Raw genomic sequence first — 18,945 nt, 5'->3', positions numbered from 1 at the left:
CCTTTAACACTCCCTTCGCTCCCTCCATTGGCTGAGGCGGTCACGTCATCGCCGCGCGCCGGAGAGCAGCGCCTTCCCGCTCCCTAATCCTGACGCCAGAGCGGCGCCGGCCTTCGAGGCTGAGGAGAGCGGGCGGAGGTGGCGGCGGCGGGAAGATGTAAGTTGGGGGAATCCGACCCCATCCGAGCTCCGGGGGCCGCCCGCAAGGCTCGGCGGGGCGCGTGGTGGAGCCGGCCCGCCCCTCGGCCTCTTGGTAGGGACGGCGGCCCGGCGGCGCGACAGCGGGCGCGAGAAGAAAGAGTGTGGCCCGGGGCTGGCGGAGTGGGAGGCGCCGAGGCCGCGGCCCGGAAGTGGTCGGGGCCGCGGCGGGCGGAAGGGCGCTCACGTCGGCCCCCTCCCCCTGCGGCGGCCCCGGCAAGGCCCGCGGGATTCGGAGCCGCCCTCGGGCCGGCCCTGGGCTGGGAGTTGCGGGCGCCGGCGGACGGGGGCGGCGTGGGTGGAGTTGCCCCGTGGGGGGCCCGGGAGGCGCGGGGACCGCGCCGCTGCCGCGCGGGCGGGCGGGCCGCCCCACGAGGGGGGCGCGGGAAGGAAGGGAGGCCGCGGCCCTTCTTGGCTGTCGCATGACTTGTGCCAAAAACGTGCTTTTTAAGTGGGGAAGGTGCCCCGAGGACGGGGCCGAACGCCATCTGCTCGAGGTGTGACTAACTGTTCTCTCTCTCTCTGGCTGTTGGACGCGCACCTGTCCGGAGGATGGGGGAGGTAACCCAGGTCCTGTGCCGCGACCCGAACTTGTGTGGACAGAGCGCCGCGGGCTCTGCTCCCCAGGCCCGGCCGCGCCCGCAGCGCTTAGAGTCCGGGGCTTCGGGTGGTGCTGGTGGTCGGAGGGCCCTGGGGTGGGGCCCGGGGGTGCGCCCTGCCGTGGGTGCTGCCCCGGCAGGCGGGCGGCCCGGCCTGGGCCTGAGCCTGAGCCTGGGCCCGGGCCTGGGCCGGGTGGAGGTGTTGGAGAGGTCTGGCGCCCGCGGGGGAGTAAGTGTATCACGGGTGGGTCTTCACTGCCTGTACGTTGGAGAGATGGTATTGGGGGCGTGGGGTGTCAATACTTGGCTGGATCCCTCGTTAACCTCCTTGTGTAACGGGGCTGCTGGAGTGCTTGAGGACGTGCCGGCAGCTCACGCTCTTCTCCTGGGACAGGGCCGCCCTGGGTGATCCTCTTAACGGGCCGTCCAGCATTCAGGAGATCGTGTGGGCCTTTGGGAAACAAGAGTTTATGTAGGGGAAAGCCTGCACACGGGGAGGAGCACCCCTGTCTTGTAACATGAGCGGGCATTTAATTGAGCCCTAACTAGATGCCAAGTTTCCTTCCATGTGAGTAAACTGGGTTGGTGATCTTGGTAACTACGGAGGTGTAGGAGCTGTATCCCCCAAAACGCTGATGAGAGGTGGAGACTCAGAACAGCTGTGGGACTTAGCCCCGGTCCCAAAGCAGAGCTTGGAATCAGACAGGCAGGCTGACTCCAGATTCCTGCCCACTGGACCGTACTTCCTGGTTGTCCAAGGCCACTGACTCCATCCAGTGCTGCTTGCTTACTACCTTACTGTTCCAAGGCAAAACGTCTTAAAAGATTGTACCAGCCTGGAGAGGAGCCTCAAAGGTGACACCCTGCTTGCTTCTGCTCTAATTTGATTGTCCAAAGCTGGCCTCCTTTCTTGAGTCACGACATTCATTTAGCATTTTGCACACCCCTTCACATGTGAGAACAGGATCCCGGGTGGTTGCCATGTCGATGTTACTGACAGGCTGTTGAAGATGAGACAGGAGGAGTTGACACCACCATTCTGCAATCTTCGCTTGCAGCTCAAGCAAATTGTAGAAAAACCTCCCTGGAAAAAATGAAGGTCGCGAGTCCCCCAGGAGACCAGGCACATGATGGTTTGGTGGTTACACTGACCACTCACAACTCATGCTGTGGTGCGGGCACTTGGTGAGACCCTTAGGAGCAGTGCCCTCCAGTTCCAGTGAATACCCGCATAACCACCACGTAGAACCTACAAGTTACATTTCTGCCATATTTGCTTTGTCATAGAACAGATCGCCCATCCACGTTTTTTGTTGCATTTTGAAGTAAATAGCAGGCTTTGGTGTACTTTCCCCATGACGCTTCCATGTGCATATCATTAATTAAAGTTCAGCATTTGCAATGATTGCTTTCTAACTTAACTATTTTACTACTTTTTCAGTGTTCTTATGGGACATTTTATCTGTTTGCATTTGGGTGTTAATGTTTAGATGCTGGTACTTGTCACTTTTGAAATGGTTTTTGATTCTAGTCATGGTATGTTCGATGTATCCTACAAAGAAATTGCAGCAGTAAAACCTGAGATCTAATCACACCAGTGATCCTATCAGGAGAGCCACACTTGACTCTTCTGTTCTGCATGCAAATGTGGTGTTGTAACATTTCTAAGGGAATGGTAAAGGGCTTATCAAACTTAGGAGTGAAAAACAGGTATTGTACCACCTGTAAAAGAACAGTGACAGGCACTACCACCCTTTCCTTAAGGAAAAAACAACAAGGTGAGGTGAAGGTCTACCTGTGGGGGCAAGACCCTCCCTGAGGAAATGGAGGAGATCCCATATGTTCCTGGCTTTGTGGACGCTCGCTGCTTACTGTGTTCCTTGCCATCTTGTGTGCTCACCTTTTGACTGCAAAGTAGATTTGTTGCCTTGCCAACTCGTTCACTCTGTAAATCCTTTTATCTTGTTATTAGGCTGCACTTTGGCGTAAATTGCAATCGATTAGGGATCGTTTCTCAGACTCGAGTTAGAAGTGAGAGTTCAGATAAGTGAGGCCACCATTGCTGCTTTGAACACCTCAGAAGGGGAGAATGGATTTATCAGGAGTGAAAAAGAAGAGCTTGCTAGGAGTCAAAGAAAATAATAAAAAGTCCAGCACTAGGTAATCCTTCTGTCAGATTTTTCTAGTGCTACTTTGGGGGTGCTCATTACTAGGGACCCTCAGCAAGGGGAAGAATGGAAATGACTTACGTTCTACAGTGACGTGTCTTAAGCCACAGATCATTTTGCTCTGTGATCACCTGGGATCTCTATAGCCCTTTGGATCCCCTCTTTTGGGTAGTTTTGTTTTAGGGTTTGGTCAGAGGGGCATGCGATCTCACACTCTTCCTCACCATCCAGGGCTCCTTCTCCTACCAAACGCAAAGACCGTTCTGATGAGAAGTCCAAGGATCGTTCTAAAGATAAAGGGGCCACCAAGGAGTCAAGTGAGAAGGATCGTGGCAGGGATAAAACTCGGAAGAGGCGCAGCGCTTCCAGTGGTAGCAGCAGCACCAGGTGGGACCCGGCAGGACAGAGCACCCCTGAGCACCCGAGAGGGCTTCTCTTCTGTGGCCACGCCCCTTTCCCTTCCCAGGGAGCTGGCAGGGTGCTCTGTGGTCTTCGTAATTTACCAACATACTCTGAGGTGGTTCATCAAGGCCTGGATTATGGCAGAGTGGTTTGAGTTTGCTCTGGTTACATATGGAAGATGGTGTTGAGGTGTTTTCTGGAGATGTTAAAGACTGGGACATCTTGGGGTATAAGTTTCTCTCGAGTGTTTTTTTGTTTAGAGTTGTGATTGGATTGCTCTAGCCTAAAGCTTATTTTTCCCTCAGTTGAAAACCAGCCCGAGTCCCTGGGTAGCTACCATCCAGGCAGGGCTGGTGCTTCTGGTTTGCCAGACTCTGTGCCTCCCAGTAGGTGAGGCTCCTGTATGGCTAGGAGGTGGCTCTTTCCTGTCACTGCACAGTGTGATTTTCTGTCCCTACCTGGGGTTTCAGCTGGGCAGGAGTGGGGCCCTCCGAGGAGGGGAGACATTGAAGCTTGGAAATGGGAGGACAGTTACCTCTTGGGAATAGGAGCAAGTATGGGCTCATGTGTGGGAAGAAATACTCTCGTGCACTGTTGCCCCTGACCTCACCGTCTCATTTGTCAGGTCCCGGTCCAGCTCTACCTCCAGCTCAGGCTCCAGCACCAGCACAGGCTCCAGCAGTGGCTCCAGCTCTTCCTCAGCCTCTAGCCGCTCAGGAAGTTCCAGCACATCTCGCAGTTCCAGCTCCAGCAGCTCCTCTGGCTCACCCAGTCCTTCTAGGCGTAGGCATGACAACAGGAGGCGTTCCCGCTCCAAGTAAGCTCCTTTCCAGCACTTCTTCTCAACTCAGGAGTGCCTTGGTTGGGAAGGGATTGCCCTCAAAACTTGTGAATTATCTGGGAAACTAAGTTCACAAATGGGGGACGATAAAGTTATTCTTGTTACTATAGAAGTAGATCTAAAAAGGAGTCTTTCTATTTTAGTAGGATTTCTGAAGCAGAGCTAATATGAAATACATGAACTGGTAGGGGAAGGCTTCCTTATAAAAACTATCTTAGTAGCAATTAGCAGCCCCACTAAAAAATTTTGACAGAAATTGATTGTTTCTGGTGTTTTGTTTCTTCAATCAGATCCAAACCACCCAAAAGAGATGAAAAGGAAAGGAAAAGGCGGAGTCCTTCCCCTAAACCCACCAAAGTACACATCGGGAGGCTCACCAGGAATGTGACCAAGGTGAGGGATCCTGGATCTGTCCAGTGGGCAGTGGGATATGTCTATTCTACATATGTTTTAAATGGAAAACTAGAGAAGCAGGCCTCAGCCTCAGGTGAACTGAGGGCATAGGCTTTCCAGGGCCTGACCAGAGCGTTTGTCAAGGGGAGCAGTAACTCCCTCAGGGTGACCCTGTGTGAGAAACTTAACCCCAGGTGCCAAGGCTATTGATGTGTCGTGCATTTTCAGTTCCCACATGGGTAGTTGTGAGTATGCATCAGAGTGACCTGTCTTTGCTCTAGGACCACATCATGGAGATATTCTCCACCTATGGGAAGATTAAAATGATTGACATGCCTGTAGAAAGGATGCACCCCCATCTGTCTAAAGGCTATGCATACGTGGAGTTTGAGAATCCAGATGAAGCCGAGAAGGCACTGAAGCACATGGATGGAGGTGAGTGACCTTGCCAGCCCTCTCTGAGCTCCCTTCTCTATTCCCTATGCAGGACAAGCTACCTGCCACACATAGGGAACTTTAGAACTGATTTCCAACCTGGCTGCACATCACAGTCTCCCTGGAGCTCTTAGGATTCTGGTTCTTAACCAGTGGAGGTGTGTGTGTGTATCAAAAACAAGTTTTATGGGACACTATTCTTGGAAAAAGATCAGCAAATATGAATATATTAGCATTTCTAGAATTTCCTAATCTTTGAAAGTTTAAGGATTAAATGAAGAGTTTTTGTCTTATTTTTACAAAGAATACATTATGAGTATGAACGATGAAGCATTTGGCTTTTATATGGGAGTGTTTCCTTTAATTCTCTCTGAGAGTCATTTTCTGTTGTGCTAACATTTCATCATTTTTAGGATTACTTTCCTGAATTCACACATTTTAACCCATTTCCCTAAAGTTTGTATCTTAACTGTTTGTGACATTTATAGCTGTTCTACATTGAGCAGCTGGTATTAATAACAGTTGAACACTTGTGAATAGTTTTGGATGGCCAGTTCTGGTTTTGTCTTCATGTCAGTGTTTTCAGGAGCTTAGAATTTGTCACTGCGCCAGCTCGCTGCAGTAGTAATCTAGACAGACGAGGCCAAAAGCCAGGACTGCCCAAAGCACAGTGTGAGCTGCTAGGCCACAAAGGAGAGTCTGAACACCAGAACCTATTATGCACTTAAAAAATAGTGCAGCGGGGATCCCTGGGTGGCTCAGTGGTTTAGCGCCTACTTTTTCGGCCCAGGGCGTGATCCTGGAGTCCTGGGTTCGAGTTCTGCATCAGGCTCCCTGAATGGAGCCTCCTTCTCCCTCTGCCTGTGTCTCTGCCTTTCTCTCTCTCTTTCTGTGTGTTTCTCATGAATAAATAAATGCAATCTTTAAAAAAAAAAAAAAAATAGTGCAGCAGTTTGAGTAGTTGCCCTTGAGCCCTGATGGAGCTCAGATACTAGGAAAATTTCCTACCCACTAGGCTAACACTCTTTCAATCTACTTAAATCGCTTTGAAGTCTTATAGAAGTTCAGCATCAACCGTGGCCCATCAGGCTGCACACAGCCCTTTTTTTTTTTTTTCTCTTTTTTTAAGGATTGTATTTATTCATGAGAGTTAGAGAGAGAGGCTGAGACAGAGGGAGAAGCAGGCCCCATGCCGGGAGCTCAGTGCGGGACTTGATCCCGGGACCCCAGGATCATGACCTGAGCCAAAGGCAGACACTCAACCGCTGAGCCACCCAGGGGTTCCTGCACACAGCATCTCTTGACCTTAGGAATCACACTTTCATTTTAGAGACCTTCAGTCATGCATCTCTGAGAGTTAGAGCACTTGCTAAAAATTCAAGAACACTTGGGGGTATCCAGGGTGTACATTCCTATACATATTTCACACTTACTAAGATTGTAGTAGGACCTATGTGTGTGTCCACATATGGTGCTGCATACCATCGAATGGGATAGCTCCATGTTATCTCCAGAAGGGAAGTGGAAGGGCCTAGCCCTTCCAGGCACCTGGCCAAAAGATAGATTTGTTCTCATGCTCTATGGTCAGTGCCCCTGAGATTGCTAATTTGGGCTGGCTTTGGCAGTGGGCCCGGGGCGGGGGCGGGGGGACCTTAGGCTGCATTTATTTGTCTTTTGAGTATATTCTGAACACAGGTCTGTGTGCCCAAATTATCCCCTCAATACCTTTGCTATTGCCTTGAGGGTATGAATTGAGCAGATAAAAGAACCCTCCACCCTTTGGGGGCACACAAGGGCTGTGGTTGGTCCCCTGAGCAGTCCCTGGACTGGCGTTGGGCTGCATGCTACCCCGGCACTCCTAGGTCTGCACCTTGCCTTTCTTTGCTCTTTTCCTGAGGCCCTGAAGATTCCTCAGGCCTCCATCCTGAGTTGCCTTACCTCACTACTCTCATTCTGTTGTATTTACACATCTGGTTTTTTGGTCTGAAGCACTTTTTCCAAACTCTTCAGACAGAATTGACACCTGAACCTTGTTTTATTTTTTTCCCCCACTCCAGAAGCCTTTCTTCCTCCTGAGCCATGATGTAATCATAGCTCACCCACCACCCAGCTTTAATGACTTGGTGGCCAAGTCACAGTGGACACTGCCCTCCTGGGGACCCCTCCACCACACCCTGAGACTGCCTTCTGGTCACCTGGGAGGTACCAGGTGAGGGCCTTTGACAGGAGAGAAAGGACCAGGCTTCCTGCTTAGAGGCCTCTTCCAGAGCGGTCCCTCTGGACTTCTTAAATTTCATCCTCAGCTCAATCCTGCGAAACCCCCAAAATGTCCCCACTCCTCTTGTCTGGCCCTTCCCATTGTTCTAGAAGAGGCAGCTCAGGGTCAGTGCACAGCCCTTTCCCTCATTGGGTGGATTCAGGTGTTCACTTAAAGGCCACTTCCTGGAAGTAGTGCATCAGGTGCCCCATGCAGCGAGATGGGGTTCCCTCTGAGGTTTCATGCTCCCCTGCAGATTTCCTGATGAAACTTCCAGTAGTAATAATTACATCAGTATTTCTGTGAGCAGCTTAGTTCTAATTCTACTCCTGTCTGTCTTGCTTACCACGGCAGGCCTGCATCTGGCATGGGCTAACCTAGGGTAGATGCTTATCAGATATTTTGTGACTTGATCCTGTTTCAACAGGACAAATTGATGGCCAGGAGATCACTGCCACCGCTGTGCTGGCCCCCTGGCCTAGGCCGCCCCCCAGGCGATTCAGCCCTCCCAGGAGAATGCTGCCACCACCTCCCATGTGGCGCCGGTCACCCCCACGGATGAGAAGAAGGTAGGTCAGTTTGGAATCCCATAGGGGACTGCTTTGGGCCAGCGTGGATTTGTTTCATTTACACAGTGTGAGGGTGATGACTCTGGAACCCTACCCATTCCTGCCCCCCACATGCTGCATGGAGGGAAAGGGAAGCAGGACAGCAATATTGGCACCAGCGGCTCAGGCTCTTCCTCCCAGCTGGGGAACAAGCCGGGTTGCTGCTGGGGGGCGGGGCAAGCAGAAGGTGCGCCCAGCAGGTTATACCAGTATTCCCTGGAGTGTGGGCCCTGTAAGAGCAAGGGTACAAGTTCCCCTTCTCCTTCCTAGCTAAAAAGACAGAACAGATGGGGCATGTGGCTGGCTCAGTGGGAGGAACATGGGAAGCTTGATTTTGGGTTTGTGGGTTCAAGCCCCACATTGGGTATGGAGATTACATAAATATAAATCAATCAATCAATCTTAAACGCGCAAAGGAAGGGTCAGGAGAGGAGGTTGAGGGATCCCTGGGTGGCGCAGTGGTTTGGCGCCTGCCTTTTGCCCAGGGTGCGATCTGGAGACCGGGGATCGAGTCCCACGTCGGGCTCCCGGTGCATGGAGCCTGCTTCTCCCTCTGCCTGTGTCTCTGCCTCTCTCTCTCTCTCTCTCTCTGTGTGACTATCATAAAAAAAAAAAAAAAAAAAAAAAAATTTAGGAGAGGAGGTTGAGTCCGAGTCCCTTGGCAGAGGCCAGAGCCTTGCCTTCCTGTTGAGCTGCCCTTTCCATAGTCCTCAGAAAACGGGTCCCCACAACAGACGTCTTTTCCTTCCCAAGGGCTCCGTGTGTCGGTGCCATCCTCACAGCATTGAGGGTGAAACTGTCCAGGATTGTTCCCTCAAGAAGCCAGCTTTGCCCCTGCTATCCGGGACATGGGGCTGTGTCAAGGATGTGGGCCTCGGTGTCTGATGTGCTCTTTCCTCTTCCCACAGGTCGCGCTCCCCAAGGCGCAGGTCCCCCGTGCGCCGGCGATCTCGCTCCCCTGGCCGCCGCCGCCACAGGAGCCGCTCCAGCTCCAACTCCTCCCGATAAGGAGAGCCCTGGAGCTCTGCGCCCTGTAACTTCCACCCCATTCGCTACAGTTTTGTCACTTCTCTAGCCAGAGGGAGGGTTGGTAGGGAAAAAATTCCTCACTCAGGGCAGGCTTCGAAGGCAGCAACTGAGATGTTTCCTCTGAGGGCAAGGTTCCAGAGGAGTGTTCGTGGTTTGGGGCTGTGCTGTAAGAAAGCCCTCCCAATTTCCTGGCTAGAAAGCTCCCACATTTCCAGTTCTTAAGAGAGTACATCCAGCCCATCCATTGGCAAAGCCAGCGGGGACCAAGCAGGGCTCCAGGTGGCAGTGTGGCCCCAGCCCAGGAGTCATTTCCACAGATGACTGGGGCCAGTTAGGCCCTTGCCTGTTGGTCTGCAGGGTCCCTGAGGAAAGGGTGCACGTCCGTGCCGCTGCTGTTCCTGCTCACCTGGCCCTGCTGCCCTGCTTGGGTCCTCTTCCAACACCTCTGCGCAAACAGCCCAAGAATTATCATTAGTTACCAAGAATTACCCAGAATGGTTCTGTTTCTACGTGTACTCATGCACGCACATCCACACCCCACGTCTCCCTCTGAAATTGGTGAGAAAATTGAGAGCCGGCTCTGCAGGGTCTTCACAGGCCCCTGCTGCAGTGTCATGGCAGTCTTGCAGGTTACCTTGGCAACGTGTACATTACTTTTTTTTTTGGCATTGTACAGTCAGTACTATAAATTTGTTGTTTTGAGTTTTGTAACTTGTAGCATTTTAGGTGCCGTTGTGTTTGTACTTTGTTGTGTAGAGTGAAGGGACTGTTGAATAAACAGGATTAGAATGCAGATCGAGTACCGGCTTCACTGCCCCTTTCTTATTCTTGGCCCCAAAGATACCTTCAGTTACGAGGGAATTAAAAATGCACAATTGCATTTTAGTTCATTCCCAGAGTCACGTCCAAAATCTCTGAGCTGTGGGAGCAGCAGGCCAGCCCCTGGAGTGCTGGGGCACTGCGGACTCGGGGTGCTCCCAGCAGCCTCAGGTTGGCCTAGCCACTCCGTGGCCGGGGTTTGCCGCTGCTGCTAGGGAGCCCTGAAAAGGCTCCTTTGCTGCCTCAGACCTGCTTCCTGCCGCAGGGGAGCCATGGGAACCCATAAGGCGCTAAAGTGTCGCAGGCCCTAAACTTTGTCCTTACTGCTTCAGGCGTTGAGGCTCCCAGAGCGAGGACCGGCCCACCCGGCGGCTCGGAGGCTTCCTGCTCCTCCCTAGCGGCGGGCGGGGCGCCTGGGCTTCCTGGGTACCCTGTCCCTCACTTTGCAGGGTGCAGCACATAAACCCCGCCTTCCTCGTGCTCCCCGGAGGAGCTGGCGCTGCCGTGCTGCCGGGCTACCCCCCGGGCCCCGAGGCTGCGGGCGGCAGGGCGTGGCAAGCCGCCCCGGGCCCTCCGGTGGCCGCGGACTCCCGCAGAGGCCCCGCCGCGCCACCTGATGTGAGCCTTGCTGGCCCACGGGGCGGCCGCCAGCCACCCACTCCCACCCTCACTCACCCCACCCTCCCCGCCCGGGCCTCCGGACCTTCAAGGCGGCGCCGCTGCCGAGTGGGGCGGGGCTGCGGGCGCCGGGCCCTGGGAGGAGCGGGTTGGCGGGGCAGGGCCCGGGCGGGCAGAGCGGGCCGCGACCCCCACGGGCCAGGTCAAGATGGCGCTGGCGGCGGGAGCGCGCGTGCAGGCCCGTGCCCTGCTGCTTCCCTGTGCGTGCCCGGGGCGGGGGCCGGGGGCGGGGGCCGGGGGCGGGGGCGGGGGCCGGGCCCCGGGGCTCACCGGCCTCGCGCTGTGGTTCGCAGGGTCCCGGGTGCTCAGCGCGGCCCCGGGGCGGACGCCGGCGGCGGGAGGCGGCGGGCCCGGCGCGCGCTGCTTCGGGAGCCCGCGGGTGCTGGTGGAGCCGGATCCGGCGGCAGGTAAGCGCCCCCCGCGCCCCCCGCGCCCGCACTCCCGTCCCGGGCTCCGCAGAAACCAAGCCCGAACCACCCCGTCCGGACCATTTCTGCCGCACTCGAAGCTGGGGGTCTCCAGCCTAGGCGGTTCAACGGCGGGTTTTCCCGGGTTATTTTACGTTTTTAAGATTTACCTGCGCCTGTTAGAGGGCGCGCTCGGGGCTGGGGAGCAGAGAGGGGAAGCCCAGACAGGCCCCGCGGAGCACGGAGCTGACCGGGCGCCACCCAAGCCCCCGATCGCGACGCAGCTGAAACCAGGAGCGAGCCCTGAAGCGGCGGCCCTCCCAGCTTATTACGAAGATTAAAATGTTTCAATTTGTAACGTCTGAGGGGGTATTGCTCTTTTATCCAAACGATTAAATTTGGAAATAGAAAATAATTGCAACTATTTTGGAATGTTTTACTTTGTTTTAATACTTCAAAGTGGCACAGAACCTAGCAGATACCTAATAAAGCCGGGAGTCCAGGTGGAATCACTCCTAACCCACCCCCAACTCCCATCAAACATTCTCTTAAAACTCTGCAAAGGGGAGAGAACCCGGGTGGCTGAGTCAGTTGAGTGTGTGCCTTGGGGCTGGGATCGTGATCCGGACTGGGATTAGGATCTGCGTACCCTGGGGCTGGAGCTCCCACCCACCTGGCTCCCTGCTCCCTCTGCTTGTCCCTCCTCCTCCCCCTGCTTGTGCACTCTCCCTCTCTCAAACAAATAAATAAATGATCTTTAAAACAAACAAACAACAAAAAAACGAAAACTGCAAAGGTGACAGAAAAGGTAGAAAAAGCACTGTTGAAAGAAAAACCTGTTTCCTCTACTTAAGAGAGCCCCCAAGCTGGGGCAAGACTTGCGGTCAGCCCATGACCAGGCCTTAGGGCGCGCTGACCCAGCTGACCCTCGGCCTCCTGGCCAGGGCCTCCTGCAGTGCTTGGTGGAACACAGGCTGCAGCCCCAGCCCTCCTCCCCACCCAGACACCCGAGTCTGCCTGCCCTGTGACATCCAGGCTCACCCAAAGTCCTCTTTATATTTTAAAGATTTTATTTATTTAAGAGAGAGAGAGATGGAGGGAGCACAAGCAGGGAGGTGGGTGGAGGGGGCAGAGGAGAGGGAGCAGCAGACTCCTGGCTGTGCAGGGAGCCCAACACGGGGCTCCAAGCCAGGACCCCCGGGATCATGACCTGAGCCGGAAGCAGACGCTTCACCAAGGGAGCCACTCAGGTGCCCCCAGATCCTCTTTCTTAACTCGTTTTCTTTTTTTTAAAGATTTTATTTATTTATTCATGAGAGAGAGAGAGAGAGGCAGAGACACAGGCAGAGGGAGAAGCAGGCTCCACGAAGGGAGCCCCATGTGGGACTCGATCCCAAGTCTCCAGGATCACGCCTGGGGCTGAAGGCAGGCACCAAACCACAGAGCCGCCCAGGCTGCCCCTTAACTCATTTTCAACTTTGGTCTTTACCTTTCCCCCAGTGCCCTTGATTCCTCTGGATTTCTGTAGCTATCCAGTCAGCTTCAGGGCACCCATGGCTCAGTTGGTAAGCGCCCAAGTCTCAATTTCAGCTCAGGTGGTGATGTCAGGGTCCTGTGATCCAGCCCTGAGTCAGGCCCTGCACTAGGCTCCACTGGGCTGGATTGTCTCCCTCTGCCCCTCCCCGGCCCTCCTCATCTCCCCACACCCCTGCCGGCACTCATGGACACTCTCAAAAACAGGAAAAAAAAATCCAGTTGGCCTCAGAAACTTCACTCTGAACCAAGTTCAGAAGCTTACTCCTGGAAATACTGATTGCTTCTTACACGTACGGAAACGTCCCTGGAGCCAGTGAAGAAGTACTTTCTCATAAATCAGAATTCTCAAAAGCCTTCAGGACTGTTGTCACTCCTAGAGAATTGTGTTCACCATCGGAGATTTCTAAGGTCCTGACCAGAGAACTGTAACCTCCGTGAGCGGTGGCATTTCTGAAGCGATCAGGGTCTGTCCTCGGGCAGTGAGACGAAGCGGCCCCTGCCACCCGCCAGCGCTGCACCGCCTACCGGCTGGCCTGCCCCGCTGCTTCCCCGCCGCTGGCAGGATGAACAAGTAGATGGTGGAGTTTCTGGACATCAGAGCGCCGAGGTTTGGAGCCTCTGTCCTCACCCAGGTGTGAGCCAGAGTGCACCTATGGAGGTCCTTGCACATCGCTCACTCGCTCCTCGAGAAACTGGGGACATTTCCTGCTCCCCTGGGGACAGAGGACTTGCATTTGGGAGAAAGGATCAACAAAAATGTAGGCACGACTGTAATTCACAAGAGCCAAGAGGTGGAACCGAGGCAAGTGTCCATCAGCAAGTGAACAGACGCACAGGACATGGTCCGCACACATGCACACATCCTTTGACCCTAAGAGGGACAGAACGATGTCCCAGCCTGCAGCGCGGGGCAGCCCTGAGAACATGACGCTCTGTGAAAGAAGCCAGACTCGAAAGGTCGCAGGTGGGATGCTTGATTCCTGTGAAGTGTCCACAATAGACACAGAAAGGAGACCCCTGGTTGCCAGAGGCCGGGGATGGGTGGTAACTGCTGGTGGGCACAGGCTCCTCTAGAACAGACCTGCTCTGCAACTAGACCATGGTGCAGGGAGAAGCAGGCTCCCCGCCGGGACCCGGGGTCATGACCTGAGCTGAAGGCAGGGTGTGCCTGGTTCTTATTTTCAATGCAAGTGAGATTCACCTAATGTCAATTAGCTATTTAAAAGTTCAGGGACACCTGGGGGCGTCGGGCCTCCGTGCTTGAAGCCTGCTTCTCCCCCTGCCTGTGTCTCTGCCTTTCTCTGTGTGTCTCTCATGAATAAATAAAAATCTTTAAAGAAAAGAAAACCAGAGGGATCCCTGGGTGGCGCAGTGGTTTGGCGCCTGCCTTTGGCCCAGGGCGCGATTCTGGAGACTCGGGATCGAATCCCACGTCGGGCTCCCTGCATGGAGCCTGCTTCTTCTTCTGCCTGTGTCTCTGCCTCTCTCTCTCTCTCTGTGACTATCATGAATAAATAAATAAAATCTTTAAAAAAAAAAAAAAAGAAAAAGAAAACAAGAGCCATGTATCCGGCAGTGGCGAGGCTGACTGGGGACGCTCTCCCAGCACCCGACGGGGTGCGAGTGCTCACCTCTTCATTTTCACACTAGGAATGGCTGTGATGAAGCTCAGGAAACCCCCGGTGAACAGCCTCAGCCTAGAGCTTCTGACCGAGCTGGTCATCAGCCTGGAGAAGCTGGAGAATGACAAAAGCTTCCAGGGCGTCATCATCACGTCGGTGGGTACTCTTAGCTCCCCGGGTCAGGGTCACAGGAAAGCCGCTGTGATGTCCAAGTCCACCCCAGGCACGGTCGGCACTTCCGTGGTGGAGAAGAACCAGACAGGCCCAGATGTAGGTGCCACCACAAGAGGCTCCCCGGGGCCCTGGTCCTGGGCGTGGTCCAAGGGGGACCCCTGTGGTGCCAGCATGCTCTGTCCCCGGCTGCTTCCCAGGCCTGATTCCAGGGAGCCTCCGCGCTCCGCAGTCCAGGCCAGGACGCAGGTGAGGGCAGCTGGCGCTTGTGGGGGTATCCTCGAGCCGCCCTGATGGATGGAGGGAAGTCCACAGGATATCCAACTGGCACTGGATTCCGGGGGTACCCTCCCCACAGAGGGCCACTGGGTGCCTTCCCTGGGGGCCGGCGACGGTGCTCCTGCTGAGGCCGTGCTCTCGTTCCCGCCTCCGCCTCCGCCTCCGCCTCCGGGAGCAAATGCTGGTTAATGGCTTCTGTATTGTTGTTGCGGCCCTGGAGGGTGGGACTGGGTATGAGCCTGGGGGGCTGGTCCTCGGAGCCTGGGCTGGTTTCAACACCCAGACCCACGGGACGGGGGCCTCCCGTGCTCCTGCCTGCCTCCAGCGGACTTTGCCAGGCACTGGGGTTGCCAAGAGAGGAAATAGCTAAGACCGGGCCAGGGAGATGCGGTGTGGACGTGACCTAACGGGCCTTCTGTTGGGCCAGGAAGAGCACTGGGGTCACCTTTCAGGGTAGAAGGAGCCTCAGCAGGAATGTCCCCCATCTAAGTGCCTCCGCATCATAGGCCAGCGGGAACGGCTTGGTTCTGCCATTATTAAAGGCGGGTGGTCTTAGCTCCCCCGCCCAGGCTGCGAGGGTCCGCTGGGCGAGCGCCCGCCTTTCCTGAAGCCTTGCTTGCCCCCGGTGTGGCCTGGTGTGGTCCCAGCTCTGAACTCTCTTGGGCGGGTCCCACGCACGCACCCAATGAGTCCTGGGAAGCTGGGGTCTGCAGGGCGGAGCGAGCCCTGTGCGGGAGTGGGTTTTCATGCTGCTCGCGGTGTGGACCAGGGTGGCAGTCGTGGCTGAACTGCCGGGTCGCCGCTGCCTGGGAACTTTCTGTTCCAGATAGTTCCTGAAAACACCTGATTGAGGATGTTGCTTGGTAGCGTGACGCTTTCTTTGTTGTGCTCTGAAAACGAGTGAGCCCTGACGACAGGAGCCTCTGTCCCTCCACGCAGTGAGGGTAGCCCGCTGCCTCCCCGGCTTCGGAGCTGCGCGGCCCCCGGGGCAGGGGGTGGCGGCCTCTGTCCCTGGGCGGCCCACATCCTCCGCAGGACTGTCCCCCCCCATAGACGTGTCACCCTGTGTTCCTGGCTGTGAGCCTATTGTATACGGGCACGAGGCCCGCCTGCTGGGTCAGCCAATGATGCGGGTGTCACGGAGACACGTGGCAGAGGGCCACGAAGCAGGGCTCCCGGCAGCAGCGGTGCATTCTCTCCTGGGGCCCCCTTGCTCTTCCAGCCGCTGGGGGTCCCAGCGCCCCTGCTGCCTCCTTCCAGGACGCCCCTGCTCTCCTGCGCACGGGCCTCCACACCTGCGTGGACTGAGTCCTGCACGGCGGGAGGGGTGGGGCGGCGTCTTCTTCCCAGACACGGTCTGGCCCACCGCGGACGTGTTGCTGAGGGTCACAAGCCACACCCCTGCCACTCCGTGTGGCAGCCTGTCCCCCGCCAGGCCTCCGAGCCCCTCTGCCAGGACAGCACCCGGAGGCCCGCACAGAGCCCTGTGTCTACGGGGCGGGGGGGGTGGGGTGACCCCGCCTTTCCCTTTTTGCTGCTGCAGAGAAGGAACAGAGGCCAGGGGTCCCTGCTCCGATGCCACCGCCTCTGCAGTGCCCGTGGGCTCCCTGGGCCCCGGGGATGCACTGTGACGGGGCCCCTGGCTCCTTGGCTCCCCCAGGACTCCCCCGGGATCTTCTCAGCCGGCCTGGACCTGATGGAGATGTGTGGGAGGGACCCCGCGCACTATGCCGAGTACTGGAAGGCCGTGCAGGAGCTGTGGCTCCGCTTGTACCTGTCCCACCTGGTGCTCATATGCGCTGTCAACGTGAGTGTTCCGTCCCCGATCCTGAGCCGCCCCGCTGACTCGCCAGGGCCGGCGCCAGGGGCTCAGGTGTGCAGCAGGGAGCTCACCGGGACAGACCAGTGTGACCTGGTGACGTGGGGAGGGGCCGGCCCAGCAGGGGGCCCGTGGGGGGCTCAGGAGGGGCTGAGGACGGAGATGGGTCCCGTCACACGTGACGCATCACGGCGTTTCAGCTAAATACTTGTTTGGCTTTTAGCATCCAGGCAAAAGCCGTGGAAAGGTGGCTTGCTGGGACGGGCGGGTTCTGGGCAGAGAGGCCGGGCCTGCGAGGGCCATGCCCATGGGCAACCCCGTGCCGGCAGACGGGGCGGGCAGGGCACCTCGGAGGAGGGCCACGGGCGCACCTGGGAGCTCACCCCCCCCCCCCGCGGGCCCTTCCCGGGGACCTGGCTCTGGAAGACCCTTAGGGGCCCCCAGGCAGCCCTCTCCCCTGCAGGGAGCCAGCCCCGCGGGGGGCTGCCTGTTGGCCCTCAGCTGTGACTACCGGATCCTGGCTGACAACCCCAAATACACCATCGGGCTGAACGAGACTCAGCTGGGCATCGTCGCCCCCTTCTGGTAAGGCTGGGGGCTGCACCCGCGCCCACTGCACCCTGGGCCTGCCCAGCCCCTGGGAGCCCAGCCCCTGCGTGTGTTCCAGGTTCGCAGACACCCTGGTCAACACCATCGGGCACCGCGCTGCGGAGCGCGCCCTGCAGCTGGGGCTGCTCTTCCCGCCCGCCGAGGCCCTCCAGGTGGGCATCGTGGACCAGGTGGTGCCCGAAGACCAAGTGCAGAGCACGGCCCGGTCGGTGATGGCCCAGTGGCTAGCCGTTCCAGGTGAGAAGCCCGGGGCTGGGGGCCCGCGGCAGCTGTGGGTACTGCAGGGCCAGCAGAGCCACCGCCCACCACAGCCTGACGCTCCCCATGAGACCAGAGGGTATTCACGCCAGCGTGCTGTGTGCAAGTCACAACCGTGCCATTTCCAACAGCAGGCTGCCTTAGTGCTGGGGCCGCCGTAGCGGAGTACCACAGGGTCAGGGGTGCTGGTATGGCAGGGCCGTGCTCTCCCCAGAGGCTCTAGGAGAGGCTTCTCCCCGCCTCCCCTCTTCCTCTTGTTAGGACACTCCTTGTGGGTTTAGGGCCCACCCTAAATCTAACATGACCCCCTCCTAACTTCATCCACAGACACCCTAGGTTAGGACTTGCGTGTATCTCTGGGTCTGGGAGGCTCCATTTTTCAAGCCACTGATGATTAGAAACAGGCCGCGTGCCTGTCTACAGACCTGGGGCTGGTTCTATCAACCGTAATAGAGACCAGGGACCAGCCGACCATCGACCATCGCTAAGGGCAGGTAGATTTTCGGCTTTGTGGGTCACTTCAGCCTCAGCCACACTGTGGTGCTAGAGCACCAAGGCAGCCAGTGGCAATGGGAACCAGCGAGTGTGTCTGTTCAATAAAACAGGGCCACTGAAACTTAAATTTCATATAATTGTCACGTGTCACACAATGTCCTTTTTTTCAATTATATAACAGTGTGAAACCCATTCTTAGTTCACAGGCCGTGGGGGGCAGGGCTTGCAGACCTGAGTGTGCTGTGAAGGGGCACATAGTGACCTGGAAAATATCCTCCGTGATAAAGTTGAATGAAAATAACAGGGGAAAAAAAAAAAAAAAAAAAAGAAAATAACAGGGGAGTAAAAGGCAATTTTCAGTATCATTGTGTTTCTAAAAGAAATTGGTAGACAGTGGGGAACGGGTGATTTTCAACTTGTTTACTTATAGAGTCTAAGTTTCCTACCACATTCCTGCTGGAACTCCCTCGGGAAGGTGGGGAGTGATGCCACCATCTCGGTGGGCTTTCATTCACGGACACTTTTCTGTAGGCCACGCCCGGCAGCTGACCAAGAACCTGATGCGCAAGGCCACAGCCGACCGCCTGCTCAAGCAGCGCGACGCGGACATCCAGAACTTTGTCAGCTTCATCTCCAGGGACTCCATCCAGAAGTCCCTGCATGTGTACATAGAAAAGCTCCAAAAGAAAAAAGTCTAAGTGCTGGGCTGTGCACATGGCCTTGTGGCCGTACATGCCTGTCTGCGGCCCTGATTATGAGATTTTATTTTATTTTATTTTATTTTATTTTTTTTTTGATTATGAGATTTTAAACAAGGTATTTTCCAATTTAAAAAGACTTTCAGGGATCCCTGGGTGGCGCAGCGGTTTGGCGCCTGCCTTTGGCCCAGGGCGCGATCCTGGAGACCCGGGATCGAATCCCACATCGGGCTCCCGGTGCATGGAGCCTGCTTCTCCCTCTGCCTGTGTCTCTGCCTCTCTCTCTCTCTGTGACTATCATGAATAAAATAAATAAAATCTTAAAAAAAAAAAAATAAAAAATAAAAAAAAATAAGACTTTCAGCGACGCCTGGGTGGCTCAGGGGTTGAGTGTCTGCCTTTGGCTCAGGGCGTGACCCTGGGGTCCTGGGATCGAGTCCCACTCCCCCTTGAGGAGCCTGCTTCTCCCTCTGCCTGTGTCTTTGCCTCTCCGTATCTCTCATGAATAAATAGAATCTTTAAAATCAATAAATAAATACATGCATACATAAAAGTACTTTCAGCTCTTCATTCCACTGATCTCCTTAGAAGGCCCTGTTCCCTGGAGCCAGTGTCCCTGGGCCC

At 55.9% G+C, this 18,945-nt stretch overlaps 2 protein-coding genes across 5 annotated transcripts; both read left to right on the top strand.

Annotated features, from left to right (window-relative positions):
• Positions 1-9,729, top strand: RNPS1 (RNA binding protein with serine rich domain 1). Of its 4 annotated transcripts, none has more exons than XM_072835362.1 (8): positions 1-157; positions 2,770-2,957; positions 3,197-3,352; positions 3,993-4,184; positions 4,499-4,601; positions 4,883-5,036; positions 7,721-7,862; positions 8,810-9,729. In XM_072835362.1, exons 2-8 carry the CDS (start codon positions 2,887-2,889, stop codon positions 8,907-8,909), a joined length of 918 nt encoding a protein of 305 aa, XP_072691463.1. In that variant the 5' UTR covers positions 1-157; positions 2,770-2,886; the 3' UTR covers positions 8,910-9,729. The 4 variants fall into 4 exon arrangements, with proteins under 4 accessions (XP_072691463.1, XP_072691466.1, XP_072691464.1 ...); XM_072835363.1 differs by lacking the exon at positions 1-157 and adding an exon at positions 556-695; XM_072835364.1 differs by lacking the exon at positions 1-157 and adding an exon at positions 741-759.
• Positions 9,730-10,546: 817 nt separating this feature from the next.
• Positions 10,547-18,874, top strand: ECI1 (enoyl-CoA delta isomerase 1). Its single transcript, XM_072835366.1, has 7 exons — positions 10,547-10,627; positions 10,721-10,834; positions 14,021-14,148; positions 16,103-16,249; positions 16,725-16,846; positions 16,929-17,107; positions 18,155-18,874. The coding sequence occupies exons 1-7, from the start codon at positions 10,576-10,578 to the stop codon at positions 18,319-18,321; spliced, it is 909 nt and encodes a 302-aa protein (XP_072691467.1). The 5' UTR covers positions 10,547-10,575; the 3' UTR covers positions 18,322-18,874.
• The last annotated feature ends 71 nt before the right edge of the window (positions 18,875-18,945 follow it).

The sequence above is a fragment of the Canis lupus genome, chromosome 8, assembly GCF_048164855.1.
Source record: "Canis lupus baileyi chromosome 8, mCanLup2.hap1, whole genome shotgun sequence".
In the NCBI taxonomy this organism is placed as follows: domain Eukaryota; kingdom Metazoa; phylum Chordata; class Mammalia; order Carnivora; family Canidae; genus Canis; species Canis lupus.
The sequence above is the reverse complement of the archived record's forward strand: the minus strand, read 5'-3'. Positions and strand labels throughout refer to the sequence as shown.